The sequence below is a fragment of the Rattus rattus genome, chromosome 4 (genome assembly GCF_011064425.1).
Source record: "Rattus rattus isolate New Zealand chromosome 4, Rrattus_CSIRO_v1, whole genome shotgun sequence".
NCBI classification, from domain to species: Eukaryota; Metazoa; Chordata; class Mammalia; order Rodentia; family Muridae; genus Rattus; species Rattus rattus.
Window position 1 is genome coordinate 18035297 of NC_046157.1, and position 19021 is coordinate 18054317.

General features: G+C 46.1%; 1 protein-coding gene across 3 annotated transcripts in view; it reads left to right on the top strand.

The window, feature by feature from the left end:
* Osbpl11 (oxysterol binding protein like 11) overlaps positions 1-2979 on the top strand; it is a 62367-nt gene extending 59388 nt beyond the window's left edge. For 2 of the 3 annotated variants that reach the window (XM_032900135.1, XM_032900136.1), the window contains one exon: positions 1429-2979. In XM_032900135.1, coding sequence (XP_032756026.1) covers positions 1429-1491 — 63 coding nt within the window. In that variant the 3' untranslated portion in view covers positions 1492-2979. The remainder of the gene's footprint in view (positions 1-1428) is intronic. The other variant, XM_032900134.1, reaches the window with a different exon arrangement.
* Positions 2980-19021: the final 16042 nt, after the last annotated feature.

Genomic DNA, 19021 nt, shown 5'->3' on the forward strand with positions numbered 1-19021 from the left:
AACCAGTATGGCTGACGGTGGTCACCACAGTCATCAGTGTGAGACCTGCTGCCAAGGGTCATAGGTTATAGAGAGGTTGGTCTCCTGTGTGGTCCTCACAGAGCTCTGCATATCACAGGTGCTTCGTAAGCATCGGTAGAATTTACTTCTCACAGCCCGTTTCCTTTCTACTACACTCAAACGCAGTCCTCCTGCCTCAGCCTGCAAGTGCTGGGAGTACAGGTGTGTCCCACCCACTGAGCTCAAACCCTCTGGTTTTTGTCTATAAAGTAAGATGATTGAGTAGCACATCTTTTTTATATGACTACACAATGTCATAAAATGTCATACAATGTCATAACCACATTACACAACAAGTGGTTAGCCGACATCTTTCACAAAGATGCTGAGGTCTGTAGACAGGTGAGTTCATATAACGAGCAGCCCAGTGGTTACTGTTGTTAAAGACATGAAGGGAAACCCCGTTAAACACAGTTGCAGTTGAGGGCAGAGAGTAAACTCAGGTCTGAATTTGAGGCTAACAAGTGGGGGTTTCTAGGCACAGGCAGACTGAAAGAGTGGGTGAGAGCGGCTGAGGTTGGTTAGTGTTGGGGTGAAGGAAAAGCAGTTGGAGTTCAGGTTTGGTAGATTCACATAACTGGTCCTTTAGGACTCATTGTTAAAACAAGATCAGGTGAAGACAAAGCTTACTCAAGACAGCCTGAAGAACCCTGGCTGGTTTAGTTAAATTATGACTGAATTAAAGAGACTGAAGGCATAAAGGCAGAGTTCAAGGCTAAGCCTTTGCATACAGGTCTGCAGTCCTCATCACCCTGACCTTGCCTGCCACAGTCCCGCTCTGTCTGTGACATTCTGCATTTCTGCCGCAGCTCTCTCCTCCCTCCTTCCTTGGTCTTGGCTTCGTGGATACTTCTTGTACTCTGCCTGCTGCCCCTCATGCTGTGAGGCATCTTGGCAAATGGCTTAATTGCTACAAGTGACCTCTGCAAAATTATAATGTCCAAGAGTCACACACTAAGTGATTCCACATAACACAGTCACTGTCTTTGCCTCTGACAGGGTACCTGCAAACCACTGAAAGGGGGGGAGTCTGGCTTATGCTTCAGGGGCTGTAGTCTGTTTTGGTGGCAGGCGGAGCATGCTGGGAGCCTGAGGAGACTGTTTGTCACCTTGGCAGTCAGGTCCATAGGAGGCAGAGCTGGACAAGTCCTCCAGGGACCCAGCAACCCACCACCTCCTAAACACACCCGCAGTGGGGGACAGTTCACATGTACCTACCGTGGCTAAGATCCCCCCTCAGCTGCAGGCTGTATCTGAGGTGTCAAGCATGGAGGCGCTGGAGAACTCCATGTTGCTGTTGGTCCTGGTTGGGTTCTGAATGGAAGATGCTGGCAGGGTGGTGCTCTGACTGCCTTTCCACCTTTCCAGGGAGATGGCTGGGTGTATCACAAACCCCTGTGGAAAGGAATTCCATCACAACCAGCAGAGTGACACCGCTTTCTAAGACTGGACCAAATGAGGTTCTCCTCCGTGTACCCCAAGCCCTGTCAGATGGAGTTGTTGCTCTGAGTGACCTGCCTCCTAACTGTACAGCCTGAACACGAATGTACCTGCTGAGCCCGTCACCCTGCAGCAAGACCAAAGTGTTACGGACATGTGATGAGCCTCCAGCCTGCTCACAGACATGAGCCTTTCCACCCCACCAGTCCAGTCCACGCTTCATCTTTGATCTGATCTGAAAGCTGCTCGAGCCCCTGGTCTGTTCAGGGGCAGCACACAACAGCAGAGAGAACTCAGTGACTTTGTAGTAAGAAGTCAGGTCTCTCGCAGCGTCTGTTTGGCTTTCTGTCCATAGCTGAAGTATTCTCTGCTCTTGTAAGCCAGCCAAGAAGGAGAGGAATGTGACCTTCAAGTGGATTCAGCCGCTGTGCCTGAAGTCAGTGTTCACACATCACTGGGCTGTAGTACCATGGCCTCTCTTCCTCCGGAGGCCTTGCCTGTGTCTGAGGAAGCCCATCAATTGCTCTGTTGGAACTCTCTTTTAAAAGTGTATTTATAATTAGAATTGTAACCATGGAGGAATTTTTTTCTTCTGAGCATTTTAATATACTTGAAAACAACATTGACTTGAAAAATTTCAGAACATTTTTCAATACCTAGTTTTATTAAATATTACACTTAAGAGACAATTTTTTAAAATGTGTTCATGTCAACATGAGATTTTGGCCTTTCTCAAGAACTAAGGCATTAAAAAATTAGCAAATATTAAAAAACAAAACTGTTACTTTTCCTTACCTATTTTCATTTGTAGGTTCATATTCAGTATTATGTGCTATCCTGAGCAAGTTTGCTTTATCTGACCTCTGTTCACTTAAAATCTGTTCATGGCTGTCAGTAATTCAATTATGTCTGTGGCTGAGTACATGTAAAGTATGGTTTTATTTTATTTTTCAAGGAAATGTAAACACTGAAGAAAGGGTATGAACTAAAAAGCAGGAATCTGCATTCAGGTACAAACTGGGTTTTAATAGATATTTTATTGGGGTTGAAGAATTGCTGGCAGTGAACAGAATTGTGCTAATTATGGTTTTCATTTATTCAAGTATTTGCTGAGCACCCACTCGTGGTGCTGACTCTTGTTACTGCGAGCTACCTTACTGTCCCAGAGTGGTGCCTTACCCCGCTCCTGCCCACGTGGTCTTCCAGTCAGCGTGCGAACGCACCTGTCGCTCATAGGCTGTGCCAGGCGGCCGCGTCTGTGCTCTGAGAAACCTTCTCTTAGTAGGGTTCATAGGATGGAAACAGCGACAATGGTTAATGGTTTTTCCGCAAATTGTAAATTTAAAGAATTGGTCTGTGTACAACCATTTTAATGATTCCCTTTTCATTTTTGCTGTGAAGTGCACTGAAAAAAATCTCAAAATGAGCTATAGTTCATGTGTTGGGAAAATTGAAAAACAATAAAAATAGAAACAGCAGCGTTGGCGTCTTTTATAAATCGAGGGAAAAGATAGTATCTGTGACACACACCCCAACACAAAAGCTGTACAAACCACTCTTCAGACGGCCAACACAAGACAGACTCCGCGGCATCTTTGGGTTTGTGTTTGTATGGGAGTCCTGGACAGACGTCTGTCTCAGCGTCTATGCGTTCCTTCGCTTTTTCTTTGGTCTTATAAAGGACAACATTTAATTGGGGCTGGCTTACAGTCAGAGCTTCAGTCCATTATCATGGTGGTCAGCATGGTGGCGTGCAGGCAGGCATGGTGCTACAGAAGGAGCCGAGAGGTCTACATCTTACTCTGCGGGCAGCAGGAAAAGAGGGGGCCATACTAGGCCTGGCTCTGAAACCCCAGTGACCACCACCTCCAAAAGGCCACACCTCCTAATAATGCCTCTCCCTCTGAGCTTGTGGGGGCCATCTTATAAACGACCAGGCTTACTGTGTTATATTTTATTATTGTTCCTTAGATGCCTGTTATTTCCTAATGAGACACAGAAAGGGTACAGATCCAGATGAGAAAAAGATAGACCTGGGAAGGGTAGGAGGAGATGAAACCATTATATATGAAGAAAGGTATTTTCAAATAAAAGAAAAATGTCTTTAAAATTGTATATAACTACTCAGTTCAACAAGAAAGTTTATATTTGGTAGTTGAGAGGGTTGGCTTTCTTCATATGTGCTAAAATCCTGAGGCTGGGGCATAAGCATCATGAATTTGAGGCAAGCCTGAGGTACAAGGTAAAACCCTGACTCTAAACAGGAAAAACAAAAACAAGAAACTCTCAAACCTTCAGAATCCCAAGCTTACAGAGTACATTTATGTTCACAAGTGTTTGATCTTACTTGGTTTTGTTGGGTTTTTTTTGTTTGTTTGTTTGTTTTTTTGTGAGTCAAGGTCTCAGTATACAGCCTGGCTAGCCTGGAACTCTGTGTACACTAGGTTAGCTCTAATCTTAGATCCACCTACCTCTGCCTCTCCCGTTAAAGGCATGTATCACCGTGGCTAGATTTACTGAGGGTGTCATGCACCCCAGTCCCACTCACCTCCCTGTGCCTTCACATCTACCCTTCGTCCTCACAACCTGTTCATCAACATAGAACACAGGAGTAACAACACGACAAAGTATAGAAAACATCTCACTGGCAGCTGTAGTCTGTCACCACGTGTCCCACAGTACATCCCTCTGTCCACACCTCTTCACTTGCAAATGGTCATTGCAATGAGTCATTGGTCAGATCTCTGGCTATGTGATAGCATCAATATTATTCAGGACTCCTTGTGCTGCTGTTTCCCCGTGTCATGGAGATCCTGCAGCTTTGGAACAGCAGGACTGGCCTTTTCATGTGTCCTGACTGTTAGCAGATGATACAGATGTTGGGGTGGGCCAGCTCAGAGTCCTGGATCTGGGCCTGGGTGATAGTTGAGCTGGTCAATGTGCCAGCTCTCATCTGCACCACCAAGGAGAGCTCTCTTAACACTGCTTCAGGTAGGCCATCCAGTACCACCACCTGCAGGAGCTAGAGTCTGCCCTCTGGCTCTTGGAGCCAGTTCACTGGCACCCCCATCTCCATGGCCAGCTCCACTGTGCTGTCCCATCAAGGTGAGCCTTTGCCATCAGGGCCAGCTACACTGAGCTGCCCAAGCAAGACCTGCTGTCCTGAGTGGATGCAGTAGCCCATGAGGGACAGGGACAGGTCACCCACTCTTAGGACCCCAGGGTCAGCTCTTCCCAACTGCCTCAGGTGGTGAGGAGTGAGAAAGCAGAGGGTATCTTCCCCTCCCAGGTCACCTCAAGGCAGAAGAGTGGCAGGGCCATCCCTCCATCACTCATACCCTCAGGGACAGCTCACTCATGACCCCACCACCAGGACCAGCTCTACTGCGCTGGTCAGACATGACACAGGGCCTGCTTTCCCAGCAAGCGGGCGGGGCTCTCTCTCCAACTGGGGCCAGCTCTCCAGAGTGCTGCACGGTCCCTGGAACATCTCCATGTTCTGTAGTGGTAAGATGAGCCTTGGACATTGACAATGACCCCTGTCACTGTGCAGCCACAGATTCAGATGTGGCCCTTAGTAGCACCTGGGGCTGGGACCTCCCCATGGCCCCGGGTGGTGGGGCTAGCCACTCACAAGAGGCTTGAGTCTCCAGTTCCACGTCTTCATAACGCTCAAGCTGCTCCACGTCTCTCCCGTCTGACCACCAATATTCGCACATTGTGGTGGCTCCCACTACAGGCTGGCCACTCAGCCGGCGGGTCCCTGAGTGACATCACTCATCTGTGCTGTGTGACGTGACAGCAAGCAAATGACTGTGACTGCCTGTGGAGGAGGGCAGGGCATGAGAGTCCACAAGTCTCTGTCTTCCTGCTCCTGTAGTGCACAGTGAATTGGATTTGATTTTTGAGTCCATAAAACAGCTTTGACCACCAAGACAGGCATCAAGCCAGGAGGACAGCCATCTGCTCTGCTCCTGACCAGAAAACACCACCAACAGGGAGTCTCTTTGCCCATTGCCAGGGGGATTTTTATTTGTATGTATGTATGTTTGTGAAGCTTTATGTGCACATCGTGGGGGCCAGAAGAGGGTGTTGGATCCCTAGACCCAGAGTTACAGCCAGTTGGTCATGAGCCTCTTGACTTTAGTCCCCTGGAATAACAGGAAGTGCTCTTAACCCCTGAGCCATCTCACCAGTACCAACACTGAATGAGTTTTGTTTTGTTTTGTTTTGTTTTGTTTTGTTTTTCCAGAGCTGGGGACCGAACAGGGCCTTGCGCCCTAGGGCCTACCACTGAGCTAAATCCCCAACCCCACTGAATGAGTTTTTTTTTTTTTTTTTTGTTCTTTTTTTTTTTTTTTTTTTTTTGGGAACTGGGGGAACCCATTCCTTCTACCACTGAGCTAAATCCCCAACCCCCTGAATGAGTTTTTAAGGGTCACTATTTTAACTACTAATACAGAAGCAGGAATGTTTGGAGTGTCCTGTGGAATCCAATCTAATAAACCTCTATGTGAGACACACTTTCATTTCCCAGTTCTGTTCTGTTAGAGAGTCCTCACTAACATGCTCACTAAATAAAATAAAAATGCAATTAACTTGGGCCTGGGCATAGGCCTTCAATTGCAGTACTGGTGAAGCTGTAGCAGGGGCATCTCACGTTTGAGGCAGTCTGGACTTACAGCTTGACGGTCTCCATTTTCTCTCGGGGGGCCTACCTACATGGTGGAAGAGAGAGAGATGACACCTGCAAGCTGTCCTCTGACCTCTGTGCACAAAGTCAGGAAGCTGGAGCCTCATGCTAGAGGGACCAGTGATACAGCCCCAGCAATGCCCCTTGAGGGTCTAGCCGTTCCTGGAGGGAGCCCACATTGGAAGCTCAGTGGAGCCTTGGGCCTTGACAACAGCCAAACTGCACCAGTTGAAGATGAATGAGGTTGGTGGTGAACCACTGTTCTATTGCTATGGAGGGACAGACACCATGACGTAGGCAGCTATGATGAAAGAAAACATTTGACTGGGAGCTTGCTTACAGTTTCAGAGACTCAGTCCATCCATTATCATGGCTGGGAGCACAGAGGCTGACAAGCAGGCACTGAAGCAGTAGCTGAGAGTTACATCCTGATCCAGAGAGAGAGAGGGGGAGAGGGAGGAGGAGGGGAGGGGGAGGGAGAGGGACAGGAAGAGTGAGAGGGAGGGGGAGAGAGAGACACCATGCCTGACATGGACTTTTAAATCCTCAGCTCACCCCCAGTGACACACTTCCTCCAACAAGGCCACGCCTCCTAATCCTTCTCAAATAGTGCCACTTTCTGATGACTAAGCATTCAAATATACGAGCTATGGGGCCGCTCTTACTTAAGTCACTGGTCTTGGTTCCAACTGGGTTTCACATGAGATGGCCATGGCTCATCCACACACAGTGTTAGAAGCCGTGTACACCAGTTTGCGCAGGTTCATTCCTGATGTGCCTGTTGTTCTTAGGGTGGGCTTACCTTACCTCACGGCCAGTCTCCTGAGAATATACTTTGTCAGTGTGAAGCCTTCATCCAGATGTAATGAAATTAAAATTCATGCAGCTTGGTAAACGTGTGTGTGTGTGTGTGTGTGTGTGTGTGTGTGTGTGTGCTCGTGTGCAGGCGCACAGGTGTGGGCATGCATGAAGATGGGAGTGAGGGGTTGACATGAGGTATCGTAGTCTCTTCTGGTCTCTTTCCCACCTTAAATTTTTTTAAGATAGTCTCTCATTTATACTGGAGCCCACTGATTTACTAGACTGCCTTTAGATCTTCATATCTCCCCCTTCCCATCCCTTCCTAGAAATCTATTCTTTCACAGTCCTGAAATCCTGGAGCAATCCACAGTGGTGTGGCCCCCTATTGGCCGTGGAGGAAAAGCAGACTGACTGAGCCATGGAGAACAAATGGGTAAGTAACGTTCTTCCGTAGTTCTCTTCAGTTCCTGTTGTAAGTTCCTGCCCTTGCTTCCTTTTATGTAAGATTAAACAAACTCTTTTTCTCCAAGTAGTTTCTGGTTATGGTATTTATCAGAGCGATAGAAAGCAAATCTCCCCCTCAGCCCTTCTACAAAGATACTGAACGTTCGGTTTGGTGCCCACCCGAATGATTAACACAGAATGAACTCGAAATAATTTTTATCTGCAAAGATACTTTTTCCCAAGTGAAGTCACATAGATTTCAAGAATTGGGATGCAGGCATATCTTTTGGAAGTAACTGATCTGCTTCGTGTTACAGGTTAGTCTGTATTTTTCAGTTTAAAAATAAAATAAAATCTGCCAGGCGGTGGTGGCACAGGCCTTTAGTCCCAGCCCTTGGGAAGGCAGAGGTGAGTGGATCTCTGTGAGTTCGAGGCCAGCCTGGTCTACAAATGAGTTTCAGGGGGGGCTATTACATACAAAGAGAGAGAGAGAGAGAGAGAGAGAGAGAGAGAGAGAGAGAGAGAGAGAGAGAGAGAGAGAAACGGTGCCCTCTCCTTTGAAGTAACATTTAACTTAGCTAACCCTGCAGAATCCGGTTCCCACTTACACACGTGTACCCCAGCCATTCATCCCCTTTGTGCTGCTACACTGACTCTCACTCAGTACACAGCAGTTTGATTAGTCATTTACCACCTGGGAAACATTTTGGCTGTTCCAGGTTGGGCCTAGTTATACAAAGTTTTTTCTGTGTAAATATATCAATTTCTTGTGAATAAATATATTGGAGTATAATTGTCAGTATATATATTTTAGCTTTTTAAGAAATTGCAGGACTGGAGAGATGGCTCAGCGGTTAAGAGCACCGACTGCTCTTCCAAAGGTCCTGAGTTCAATTCCCAGCAACCACATGGTGGCTCACAACCATCTGTAATGGCATCTGATGCCCTCTTCTGGCCTGCAGGCATACATGCAGGCAGAAGGGTATGTGATGTATACGTAATAAATAAATAAATATAAAAAAGAAAAGAAACTGCAGAGAAGTGAGTGGTGGTAGAGCGCACCTTAATCCCAGCACTCAGGAGGTGGAGGTAGGCAGGGTCTCTAGAGCAAGGTCCAGGATGGCCAGGGCTACCCAGAGTAGCCCAGTCTTCAAGGAAGAAGAAAAAAGGGGTTGGGGATTTAGCTCAGTGGTAGAGCGCTTGCCTACCAAGCCCAAGGCCCTGGGTTCGGTCCCCAGCGCCAAAAAAAAAAAAAAAGAAAAAAGAAAAAAAAAAGGAAGTAGAAAAAAAGAAACTACAAAGAATTTTTCAAAAGTCATCATACCATTGCACATTGAATTTCACACTCGCACAGGGCACTTTTTAAAAAGCTTTATTTTAGAGTGTGTGTGTGTGTGTGTGTGTGTGTGTGTGTGTGTGTGTGTGTAGGTGTCCATGGATTACTTGTAGCTGCTGTTGTGACTCTCCTTTCAGACCTGGAAGCTGAGAATCAACCCCAGGTCCCCTACAATAGCAAAATAGACCCTTAACTCCTGAGCATCCCCTGCAACAATGTGCTGGCTTCCATTTTACTCCTTAAGTTCATAAGCAGCAGATCCTTGTGCTGTTAACGTGCACGGCCTTCATTGTACTGGCCAATTTTCTATCAACTCGATACAAGCTAGGATCATCTGGTAGGACGGAGCCTCAATTGAGAAAATGCAGCTTGGTCTATGGGGAAGTCTGCAGGAGCATTTCCTGGTCGGTGTGAGAGATCCCAGCCCACTGTGGGCAGTGCTGTACTTCGGCAGTACTTCCAGGGTTGTATAAAAAAGCAGACTGAATAAGCCACGGAGAGCAAATCAGTAAGCAGCATTCCTCCGTAGCTACTTTTGAGTTCCTGCCCTTACCTACTTGTATGTAAGGTTAAACAAATGGTATTGATCAGAGCAATGGAGAGCAAATTAAACGTTAAGGGCATTGTTTTTCTCACGTTTTGAGAACTTTTGCACTAAGGTTAATAATGTGCCCTCCCCTCTCCTCCCACTTTACAGTTCTGATGACAACCCAAGTCATAAGTATAAGGATATTAGGGTTACTTTCAGGCTGTGTGTGTGTGTGTGTGTGTGTGTGTGTGTGTGTGTGTGTGTGTACTGAGAGCTGTACCCAGCATTGTGAAAGCCCCTGGGCTGGCTTCTTAGATGAAGCCCCTCCCCTAGTTCTCCCCAGTCTACACACTCCAGTTCTTCAAGGACTCCTACAGTTAGGTAAAATTATGCAACTGGTTGGGGGGTGAGGCTAGATTCTCAAGAGAGGCTCTTACCACCCTCCCCGAGCCTTCCTTTTCTGAGGGAGCCATGGAAAGTCGACAATTCAAGCTGTGATGATCTTTTGCAGGCAGGGGAAGCTGAACTCTTGAAGGCGGCCCTGTATTGGCTTGGAGAACAGTCCTACACCATATTGGCTGTGTTTGTGTGCGTTTGTGTTATAGCAATGTGCTTTCTGAAAATAGTCCTTACCTTCAGAGACACTGAACTTTGGGCAGACCTTGCCACCAAGTCAGTAATACATTGAGATTATTTAATGTCTTGTAGTTAAGCTGCTGTCCTACTGTGTACTCAGCTGTCTACGTTTGACCTGCCTTTAAGAGAACACCGTCCTGCTGGTTGGTGTTGAGTAAGCCCAAGCTTAAGTTTATAATAAAGAGACACTAATGTGATTACATCAGAGACAGCTCCTTGGTGGCCTTTTGAGGTTCATGAACGCTTCCTGACACAACTCTGTATGTGTTCCTGTATGATAATAATGTACTATGAAACTCTGGGACTATAAGCAAGCCCCGATTAAACGCTGCCATTTTAAGAGTTGACATGGTCTTGGTGTCCGTTTATAATAATAGAATACTGACCAAGACAACACAGATATGTACGTACATACATACGTAAGTAAATCTTTTAAAAAGAAGTACAGGGCTGGAGAGATGGCTCAGCGGTTAGGAGCACCCGACTGCTCATCCAGAGGTCCTGAGTTCAATTCCCAGCAACCACATGGTGGCTCACAACCATCTGTAAAGAGATCTGATGCCCTCTTCTGGTGTATCTGAAGACAGCTACAGTGTACTTATATATAATAAATGAATAAATCTTTAAAAAAAAAAAAAAGAAGTACAATTTTAATTTTTTTGTATTTTACTGATATCTTACAGCCTATTTCATGCAGATTTTCTATAGATTCCAATCTTCTACATAGATGACAGAGTAGTTTTACCTCCTTAGTCAATTGTTTTTTTGTTTTTGTTTGTTTTTCAAGACAGGGATTGTCTGTGTAACAAATCCCTGGCTGTCCTGAAACTTGCTCTGTAGACCAGGCTGGGCTCACACTCAGAGATCTGTCTGCCTCTGCCTCCTGAGCGTTGGGATTACCGGTGTGTGCTCCCTGGGCCGCCTGGCTGTTGAGAGATTTTTACTGTTGTTGGTGATGGTGGTGGTGGTGGTGTGTGTGTGTGTGCGTGTGTGTGTATGTGTGTGCGTGTGTGTGTGTATGTCCGAGAGACAGATAGACAGACACAGACACGGAGATAGGATCTCAAGTGCCCATATTGGCCCTGAACTCCCCTCCTCCTTCTGTCTCCCAAGTGCTACAATCACTGGTATCTGCCACCATGCCTAGCCTTCCAGAGCTTCCTGCTGCCCTGAAGGTGGCTACTCTCAGTTCAGTCACAGATTATTTTCTGTGAACTTAGCATGATGAGCTCATACAGAATGTACAGTTCTCTGTGTTAGGTGAGGTCCTGGTTAAGTAAGGCTGTGAGTCTAGTGCTCGTGCCTCTCGGCTGGTTTCGAGCACAGCTGTTGACCTCCTCTCATGTTAACGTTACTGGTGATTGTATCTGTGACTCTCCTTACCAAAGGCCGAGCATGCCAGCAGAAAGTTACAAATCTCTGCCTGGAACTCCCTTCTGGGACTGACAGCAAGTTTCTGGCTATAAAGTCCAGCCCGTAGAGATTTTCTGGCTTTCTAAAACTTTATTTAAATTCATTGGTAAAAATAGCTATAATTCTCATGAGAATTGGAAATTTAAATGTCTCTGTTTAGCTAAATGTGCCATATTTATTCTGGTTAGAGCCCCTCCCTCTGAACTTGGTCTTTAAATAGCCTCGTATGTAGCTTCTTTTGAACGGCAAAGTCCCAATAACCAGACTGAAAAGCTATTGGCTGGTTAGCAGGCTGTATTTCTAAGGCCAAATACTTTTGTTTCTGGAAAAAATCATATAGTAATTGGCTCAAAGGTTAGAAGGCAAGAGGCTTCAGATTAGAAACCACAGGATGGTTTGCTCCCGATTGTTTCCTTACATTTGACCTCTGTCCCAAGTGCATGCATTATTTTTTCTGAAAGTTTCGTTAAAATTTAAAAGAGAATGGAATTGAAGTTACACAGCTGAGCCAGGCATGGGGTACACGTATGTAACACCAGCACTTGTGAGGTGGAGGCAGGAGGATCGGAAAGGGGTTCAAAGTCATTCTCTGCTACATGGTCCTCTGCCTCAAGATACCAACCAATCAACCAAGCACCATGAAGACCAAGTGAGAGAGACACAGAGACAGACGAACTTTCCTCCCTCACGACCACCATACCCACTCCAAGGACAACCACCACTAGGTAACTTTCCTCATTTGAGAAAAAGTATTCAAAGGATTTTTCTTTTTTCAGTACTGGGAGTGGAGCTCAAGGCAGGCTCTCTACCACAGAACTGTAAGAGCCCAGGGAACTCTTAGCCCAGGAGCTACAGCATAGTGACAGAACATGCCACACGCACTCCAGTAGAGTCTGTGCGACATGAAGCTCTTGTGCTTCGTTTCTATCCAGAACAGAGGCGTGTGCCTGGAATGGCTTGGCCTCCTGGAGGGCCCTGCAGTCTCCCTACAAACAGATGATGACCAGGGTCTATGCTTGTGGTGGAGGTGCCTTCTGTGTTCTAGCCTTGGTGATCTTAGCAACTTTAAGTCTGTCAATAATATCTGATTTTTAGAACATAGCAGTGTGGGAAGATGGTCATGTACCTTTAGATGTCTCAAGAACTGAAAGTTCAGAGACGGAAACGTCTCACACCATCATGATCCTGATGAACTCAACGGCTGCGATGAACTCAACTGCTGCACCCATTAGTTCCCAGTAAATAGGAGAGAAATTAAGTGCAGTTACTAACAATGTGACTGTTCCTGAAAAGCCTTTCCCCCCTTTTGGGTAAGTTTTGTTTAACATGATTCGAAATCGTAACGATTCTTTTAGAAAGATTATAGACAAGTTCCAACAAGTTTAACAAACTTATCAAGAGTTAACTATGGTGGGGCTGGGATTTAGCTCAGTGGGGGTTCAGGATTTAGCTTAGTGGGCAAGCGCAAGGCCCTGGGTTCGCAAGGCCCTGGGTTCGGTCCCCAGCCCCGGAAAAAAAAAAAAAAAAAAAAAGAAAAGAAAAAAAAAAAAAGAGTTAACTATGGTTACAAAAGTTTCCTTACTAATCTGAGGGGCCATAAATATAGAGTTTAAACTTTTTTATGACAAAGATAAAAGATGAATGCATACCTGGTGCCCACAAGTCTGGCAGTATAACTGCAGTTTTTTTAAACTATTGTTTGCGGCTGAGAATTGTTTCCTCCACTGTACGTTCAGCTTTCCTCCTTGCAAGGGACATTGCTGGGGTAATGAATAGAGCTGGGTGACTGCCAATTATGAGGTACCTGTTCTAACTGCTTAAATCTATGCCAAGAATAAAGCTTTTCCCAGCAGCACACACCTCGAGTTTGTGTCTGTCTGTCGCGCTGAATCCGTCCTCTACCTGAAGTCCAAGCCTTGGTCCCTCTGCTGACTCCCCTGGGCGGTCCCTCTGCTGACACACTCCCCTGGGTGGTCCCTCTGCTGACACACTCCCCTGGGTGGTCCCTCTGCTGACACACTCCCCTGGGCGGTCTGCAGCAAGAACACTTGCCACAAATGTCCATAGACCCTGGGTTCACCCCCTAGTGCTGTACAAAGAGGAACAAGAGCTGTGCAGCAGAACTTGAATTCGCTTTCTCCTGGAGAGCGCCAGCACAGAAGTTGCAGGAGATGAAACGGCCTTGTGCACACAGATGATGGGAATTGGTTCTAACGCTTTGTCTTAATTCGGCTCCCAACAGTGCTTGCAGACTCTGAGGGTCCCTGCCCCCAGCTGGCTTTGGTTGATTTGATTGCCATAGAGCCAATGGCCAGGCAGGAGTTTTAGATTTCCTGGGCAAGGGACCGAGGAAGAGAGGGGAAAGAAGAGAGAATCACCATGTCTCAGAGGCAGAGGGATGAGATTTAGAGCTGCAGCAGAGAAATCATCCAGCAGTGTATGTGGGATGGGAAAGTTGCCTTATTGGGGAAGAAGGGGAGCTTCCCAGAAGGTAGCAGGGCAGCAAAGATAAAACACAGATTCAGAAGGTGGTAGGCCAGGAATACCAGAGGGGACCGTGTGCTGGCCACAGGGAGGTTTAGAAGTGCCCGACCATTAGGCTAGTTAGGCGTATCAAAATTAGCTGGCATGTAGTGTCTTTCATGCATGAATCCAGAGGTCTTGGGCGGGTGTAGCATGTGCAACTGGTTCAGAGCCAAAGCAGGTTAACTAATTCACCACTGCACACAAATAAACACTGGAGAAGTCAGAAAAGTTAAACACATGGCTTATCTCTTCAGTGGAAAGAGGTGTTTGTTTATCTGTTCCTCCTGGAATGCCAGGGATGAGTGTAGCTTATAACCTGGTGATTCTTTGCTACCTGTTAATCCAGGCCCTAGCCTGTAACATCCAGAACTTACGTTTCTTTACTTAAGCCAGACTGTTGTTGTTGTTGTTTGAGATAGGGCTTCTCTGTTAGCCTCAGCTTTTCTGAAACTCACTCTGTAGACCAGGCTGGCCTTGAACTTACAGAGATCTGGTTGCCTCTGTAAGACTCAAAGTGAGTCTTCCTTAACTACCCGGAGACCCCCTACGTGAGACACGAGAACAGAGTTCAATGTAAACACAAGAGGTTTATTTTTCCAATGCATAGGGTCAACCCTCAATCAGCCCCTCATGGGGAGTGACTAGAAGGCGACCCTGAATGGCTATAACAAGCAGTTTTTATACTTTTTAGGGGTACAGGTTACATCAGCAAGGTTCCAGTTTAAACTTATTGGTTAACCATACTGACCTTTGAATCTATTCAAAGCATATGATATGCATTCAAACTCTATCTGGGACCAGAGGGTCAGGTGACTATCAGTCAGTACATTCTGCAGTTTTTCAAGAATGTTCCTGCTCCTCCCGAGAGAGAACTGTGGGTGGAGAATGGAACTTGGCCTAGCCTTGACCTGAGGCAGTGGTATAAGGCTGACAAAAGCCCCTAGGTTGCTTCACAGGAACCCCATAACCTACTTACTTTTTACCAGGCCAAACCTCTAAGAACTAGGGTCCTTCACCTCGACCTCCTGAATGTTGTGATTAAGGCCTGCACCACCCTACCAAGCTATCCTAGACCCTTCCTTTTAAAACCTCGAGCATAACTTCTAGGCAATAAAACTCATGTTTGTGAGAGATGTTGTCTTAGTTAGGGTTTTACTGCTGTGAACCATGACCAAGCCAACTCTTATAAAGGACAACATTTAACTGCGAATGGCTTACAGTTTCAGATGTTCAGTCTGTTAGCATCAGAGCAGGAAGCATCACAGAGCCTAAACAGACATAGTGCTGGAGAAGTTGCTGAAAGTTGGACATCTTGATCCAAAGGCAGGTAGGCAGAAGGAGACTCTTCCATAGGCAGCCAGGAGGAGGGTCTTGAAGAAATAAAGTTTCGTGGATGTGAAAAGCAAAGCTATAAAAACAAGGAAGAGAAATACACCTGGGGGTCAGGATGCCTATGGCAAACTTGTGACCTTTCTGAGAGATACGTCTGACGTCAGGATGCCCAGTGATATGACAAAGTTTTGGTGATCAAGATATTGAGGCAATTCTGACTAAACTAATTAAGACAAAACAGTAACAACTGTTCCCCCTACCCCTCCCTGGGGTAGATTCGAAGAACGACCACAAGATGTCATAATGACCCTGCCTGACCACCCAGTTCCTCTCTTAAATACGGCTGAAGTAAAATGATCTGTTAGGGTCCAAAAATCCAAAACAACCCAAACAGTCACCAGAGTCCAGCAGAGCAAGATCTTTATTGGAATTAGGCTGCAAAAACTGACCAGTCGGGGACAACAGCACAGATTCAGGAGCTGACTGCATCTTAAGATGCTCGTCTTGGTAAGCACTTAAGCAGATGGCATAGCTTTACTATACTCGGGCGTCAGGGCTGGATTCTCCTTTATTGTACCGATCCATCAAGGTCATGGAGCAGACTCTGGAGCCGAACTGCTACCTCGTGCCAGAATGTTACAGACTTTTTTTTTTAAAGATTTATTTTATATCTGTGAGTATACTGTTGTTGTCCACAGCCACACCAGAAGAGGACATTGGATCCCCATATAAATGGTTGCAAGCCATCATGTGGTTGCTGGGAATTGAACTCGGGTCCTCTGGAAGAGCTCTCAGTGCTCCTAACCACCGAGCCATCTCTCCAGCTCCAGACATATGTGCTAAGTTAATGTCACATTTTTTTGTCAGAATCATTTGTTCTTTCCTGGTTAAGAACAATTGTGTTTTGGGGGAACGCAATAAGAATAAGGAGGAAGTTGGCTACCCGTGTAGAAAGAGCCCCAGAGACTGGGAACTTGAACTTAATTTCACCTTAGGATCAAAATGGAGTCTGTAAACAAAATAGCAGCACTTAGGAGCACAAAATCTCATTTGTTTGATCCCAACATATCCGGACCAGACTCTAAGATGTCTTGGCCCAGCACTAGTTACCAAAATCAGACTAATGTGAAAGCCAGTTATGTTTTAAGTTTTAATTACTGTGCCTGAAAGAGCCATGAGCCAAAGTGTCTCACCTATAAGCCCCTTGTCCGAGGACACACTTCCCTCTACCACATTGTAAGACTTGGGGCTGTGTCTCAGCTCTGCTACTAACAAGCTCTTGGTATTGACTGTAGCCACGTTTCTTTCTCCACATCTGCAAAATGAGAGTTTATATTAGATAATACCTCAATTTTTGCAGGTGCTGGAGTCTAAGACAGTGTTCCTCTGTGTTAGTCTTGGCTGTCCTGGACCTCACTCTGTAGACCAGGCTGGCCCTGAACTCAGAGATCTGTTTGCCTCTGCCTCTGGAGTGCTGAGATTAAAGGCATGTACCACTAATGTCTTGTGATAATGCCTTAATTTATCCACAGAAGGAAAAAAAACACCACACCCTCCATTCCCATTCCCTTAGGCCTGAGGTCGGTGGTTCCTATAGTCAATCAGCTGACTCAGAGCTCTGCTGTCGGACCAGGGCTCAGAGCCTCTCTCTATTAGATGATGAGAGCATGGGAGACAGCAACAGACCCTCTAGCTTCACTTGCTTGTTAGTAACTTGCATCCAGTGGGCTTTCATCAATGTAGGACAGCTGAGACTGCTGTTACCACAGGAGGCTGCCTCTGGTTCCTTAGAGCCGGGATTATGGGCATGTGCCACCACACATGGCTTTCGCTCTGGTGGTTCTTCAAGAACCCTTTTGGTCACACACATCTCTGTGAGCTGGAAGCTATCGAAACTTCACAGTGGGACTCTGTTTCAAAACAAACAAACTCTACCAAATAAAAGCCCAGCCAAACCAAAACCTTTTTGACTGATCTTTCTGTCCATCTCTCTCTTTACCACCTTTCTTCCCTTCTCTCATTCTGGTGACTGAAGCTAGAGTCTTGTGCATGTGCAGTGTCAACATGGTCTTGTGGATGCGAGGCAAGCACTCTAGTGCTCACCCTAGTCATAAAGCTTCTATAGTACAGAGCAAAAGAAAGTCCTAAGTCGAGACACTAGGAAAATATTTTGGTGGGAACATCAGGGAGGCAACACAGGAAAATTTCTATTAGTTTCAAGTGCTACATAACCAGGCCTGATTTTTTTTTCTTTTTTTAAGATTTATTTTATTTATATGAATACACTGTAGCTGTCTTCAGACACACCAGAAGAGGGCATCAGATCTCATTACAGATGGTTGTGAGCCACCATGTGGTTGCTGGGAATTGAACTCAGGACCTCTGGAAGAGCAGGTCGGTGCTCTTAACCACTGAGCCATCTCTCCAGCCTGATTTTTTCCCCACATACATCCCACACAAAGGGGTATGATCAAAAGGGGACCCAATGACCTGCTCCGTTTCAGTTTCTATTTATTATTATTGTTTTATTTAACTATTTGTTTACTTAGTGATGGGGACTCTCTATGTAGCTCAGGCTGTCCTGGAACTCACTCTGTAGACCAGGCTGGCCTCTACTCAGAGATCCTCCTGCCTCTGCTTCCCAAGGTGCTGGAATGAAAAGCTTGTGCTGCCACCACCACCACCAGGTTATTTTTTATTTTTAAACAAGACGATATAGTAGACGGTAACATGGTCTCCCTCAGGCCTTACAAAGCCAAGAGTCATTCCTCGTTCTCACCCACTGGTCAGGTCACAAGGAACGTCCTGTTGACTTTAGAATCTAGTTTTCTGAGATCTCAGTGAGAAAAGAGCACAAGATAATGAGAACAAATGTATCCACATGTGATCAATAAAATAGTCTTCTGATTTAAAAATGTTTTCTGGGAGTTTGCCTGGTATAACTAATCCCTTGTGAACAATAAAATACCCTCAAACATAAATAGTCTAGGCTCTGTGAGGAAGGAACTCTGAGGAGGGGAGAGGATAAGGAGAGGGTCCCTGCCTTAAAGAAGTCCAAAGTTAAGCTGGGGAAAGCTGGAATTGAAAACAAATTATTGTAAAATAATGAGAGAAAGTGTTTTGAGCTTTGCCACCAACCCCAGGAGAAAACTCCAGGAAGAAGAAATTGTGGGACTAAGACTAATTTCGGTCGGAGACCAGATTTTGTACAAAAATACCTATCCAAAGGTTCCATGTTTAGGCTACAGTCAGTGAGCATTTTTCTTCAGGTCATCACGGGGAATCTTGCCAAGGGATAGGTTCAGGAAATTAAACGAGACTTTTGTAGGAAATGCTTTAGCGTCTAAAGTTTAAACACTTACAATGGGGCTTTCCAGCCTGCTTCAATCAGTGTGTTGCTCAACTCTCCAAAAGTTAATAATTGAAGGTACTCTGGTCTTTGCGTGGGGAAACGGAATTATGAATACAATGAAGGGCGATGGTGAGAAGACAACCCTCTCTTTCTTTTGAACGACACAATTCCTCCAGGGATCCCCAATCTGAGTGACTTCTGCACTTATTTCTTGAGTTCACTTGACCTTCGCTTCTTTGTCTTCAACGGTTCTCCCAGATTTCCAGTTTTGTAGCTGATCCTCTGCAGATCCCCCTAGGTTTCTCCTACTCCCCAAGGTCGGTCTTGGCTGGTCCAGCCTTCTGGGGTCTCTGCTGCCTAAGAGAAGATTCTGTGGGCAGGGGCGGGACTACCGAGAGCGCTGGGCGGGGCTACTGCAAGTAGAGGGCGGGGCGGCTGGGGGGAGGGGCAAGGCGCGGC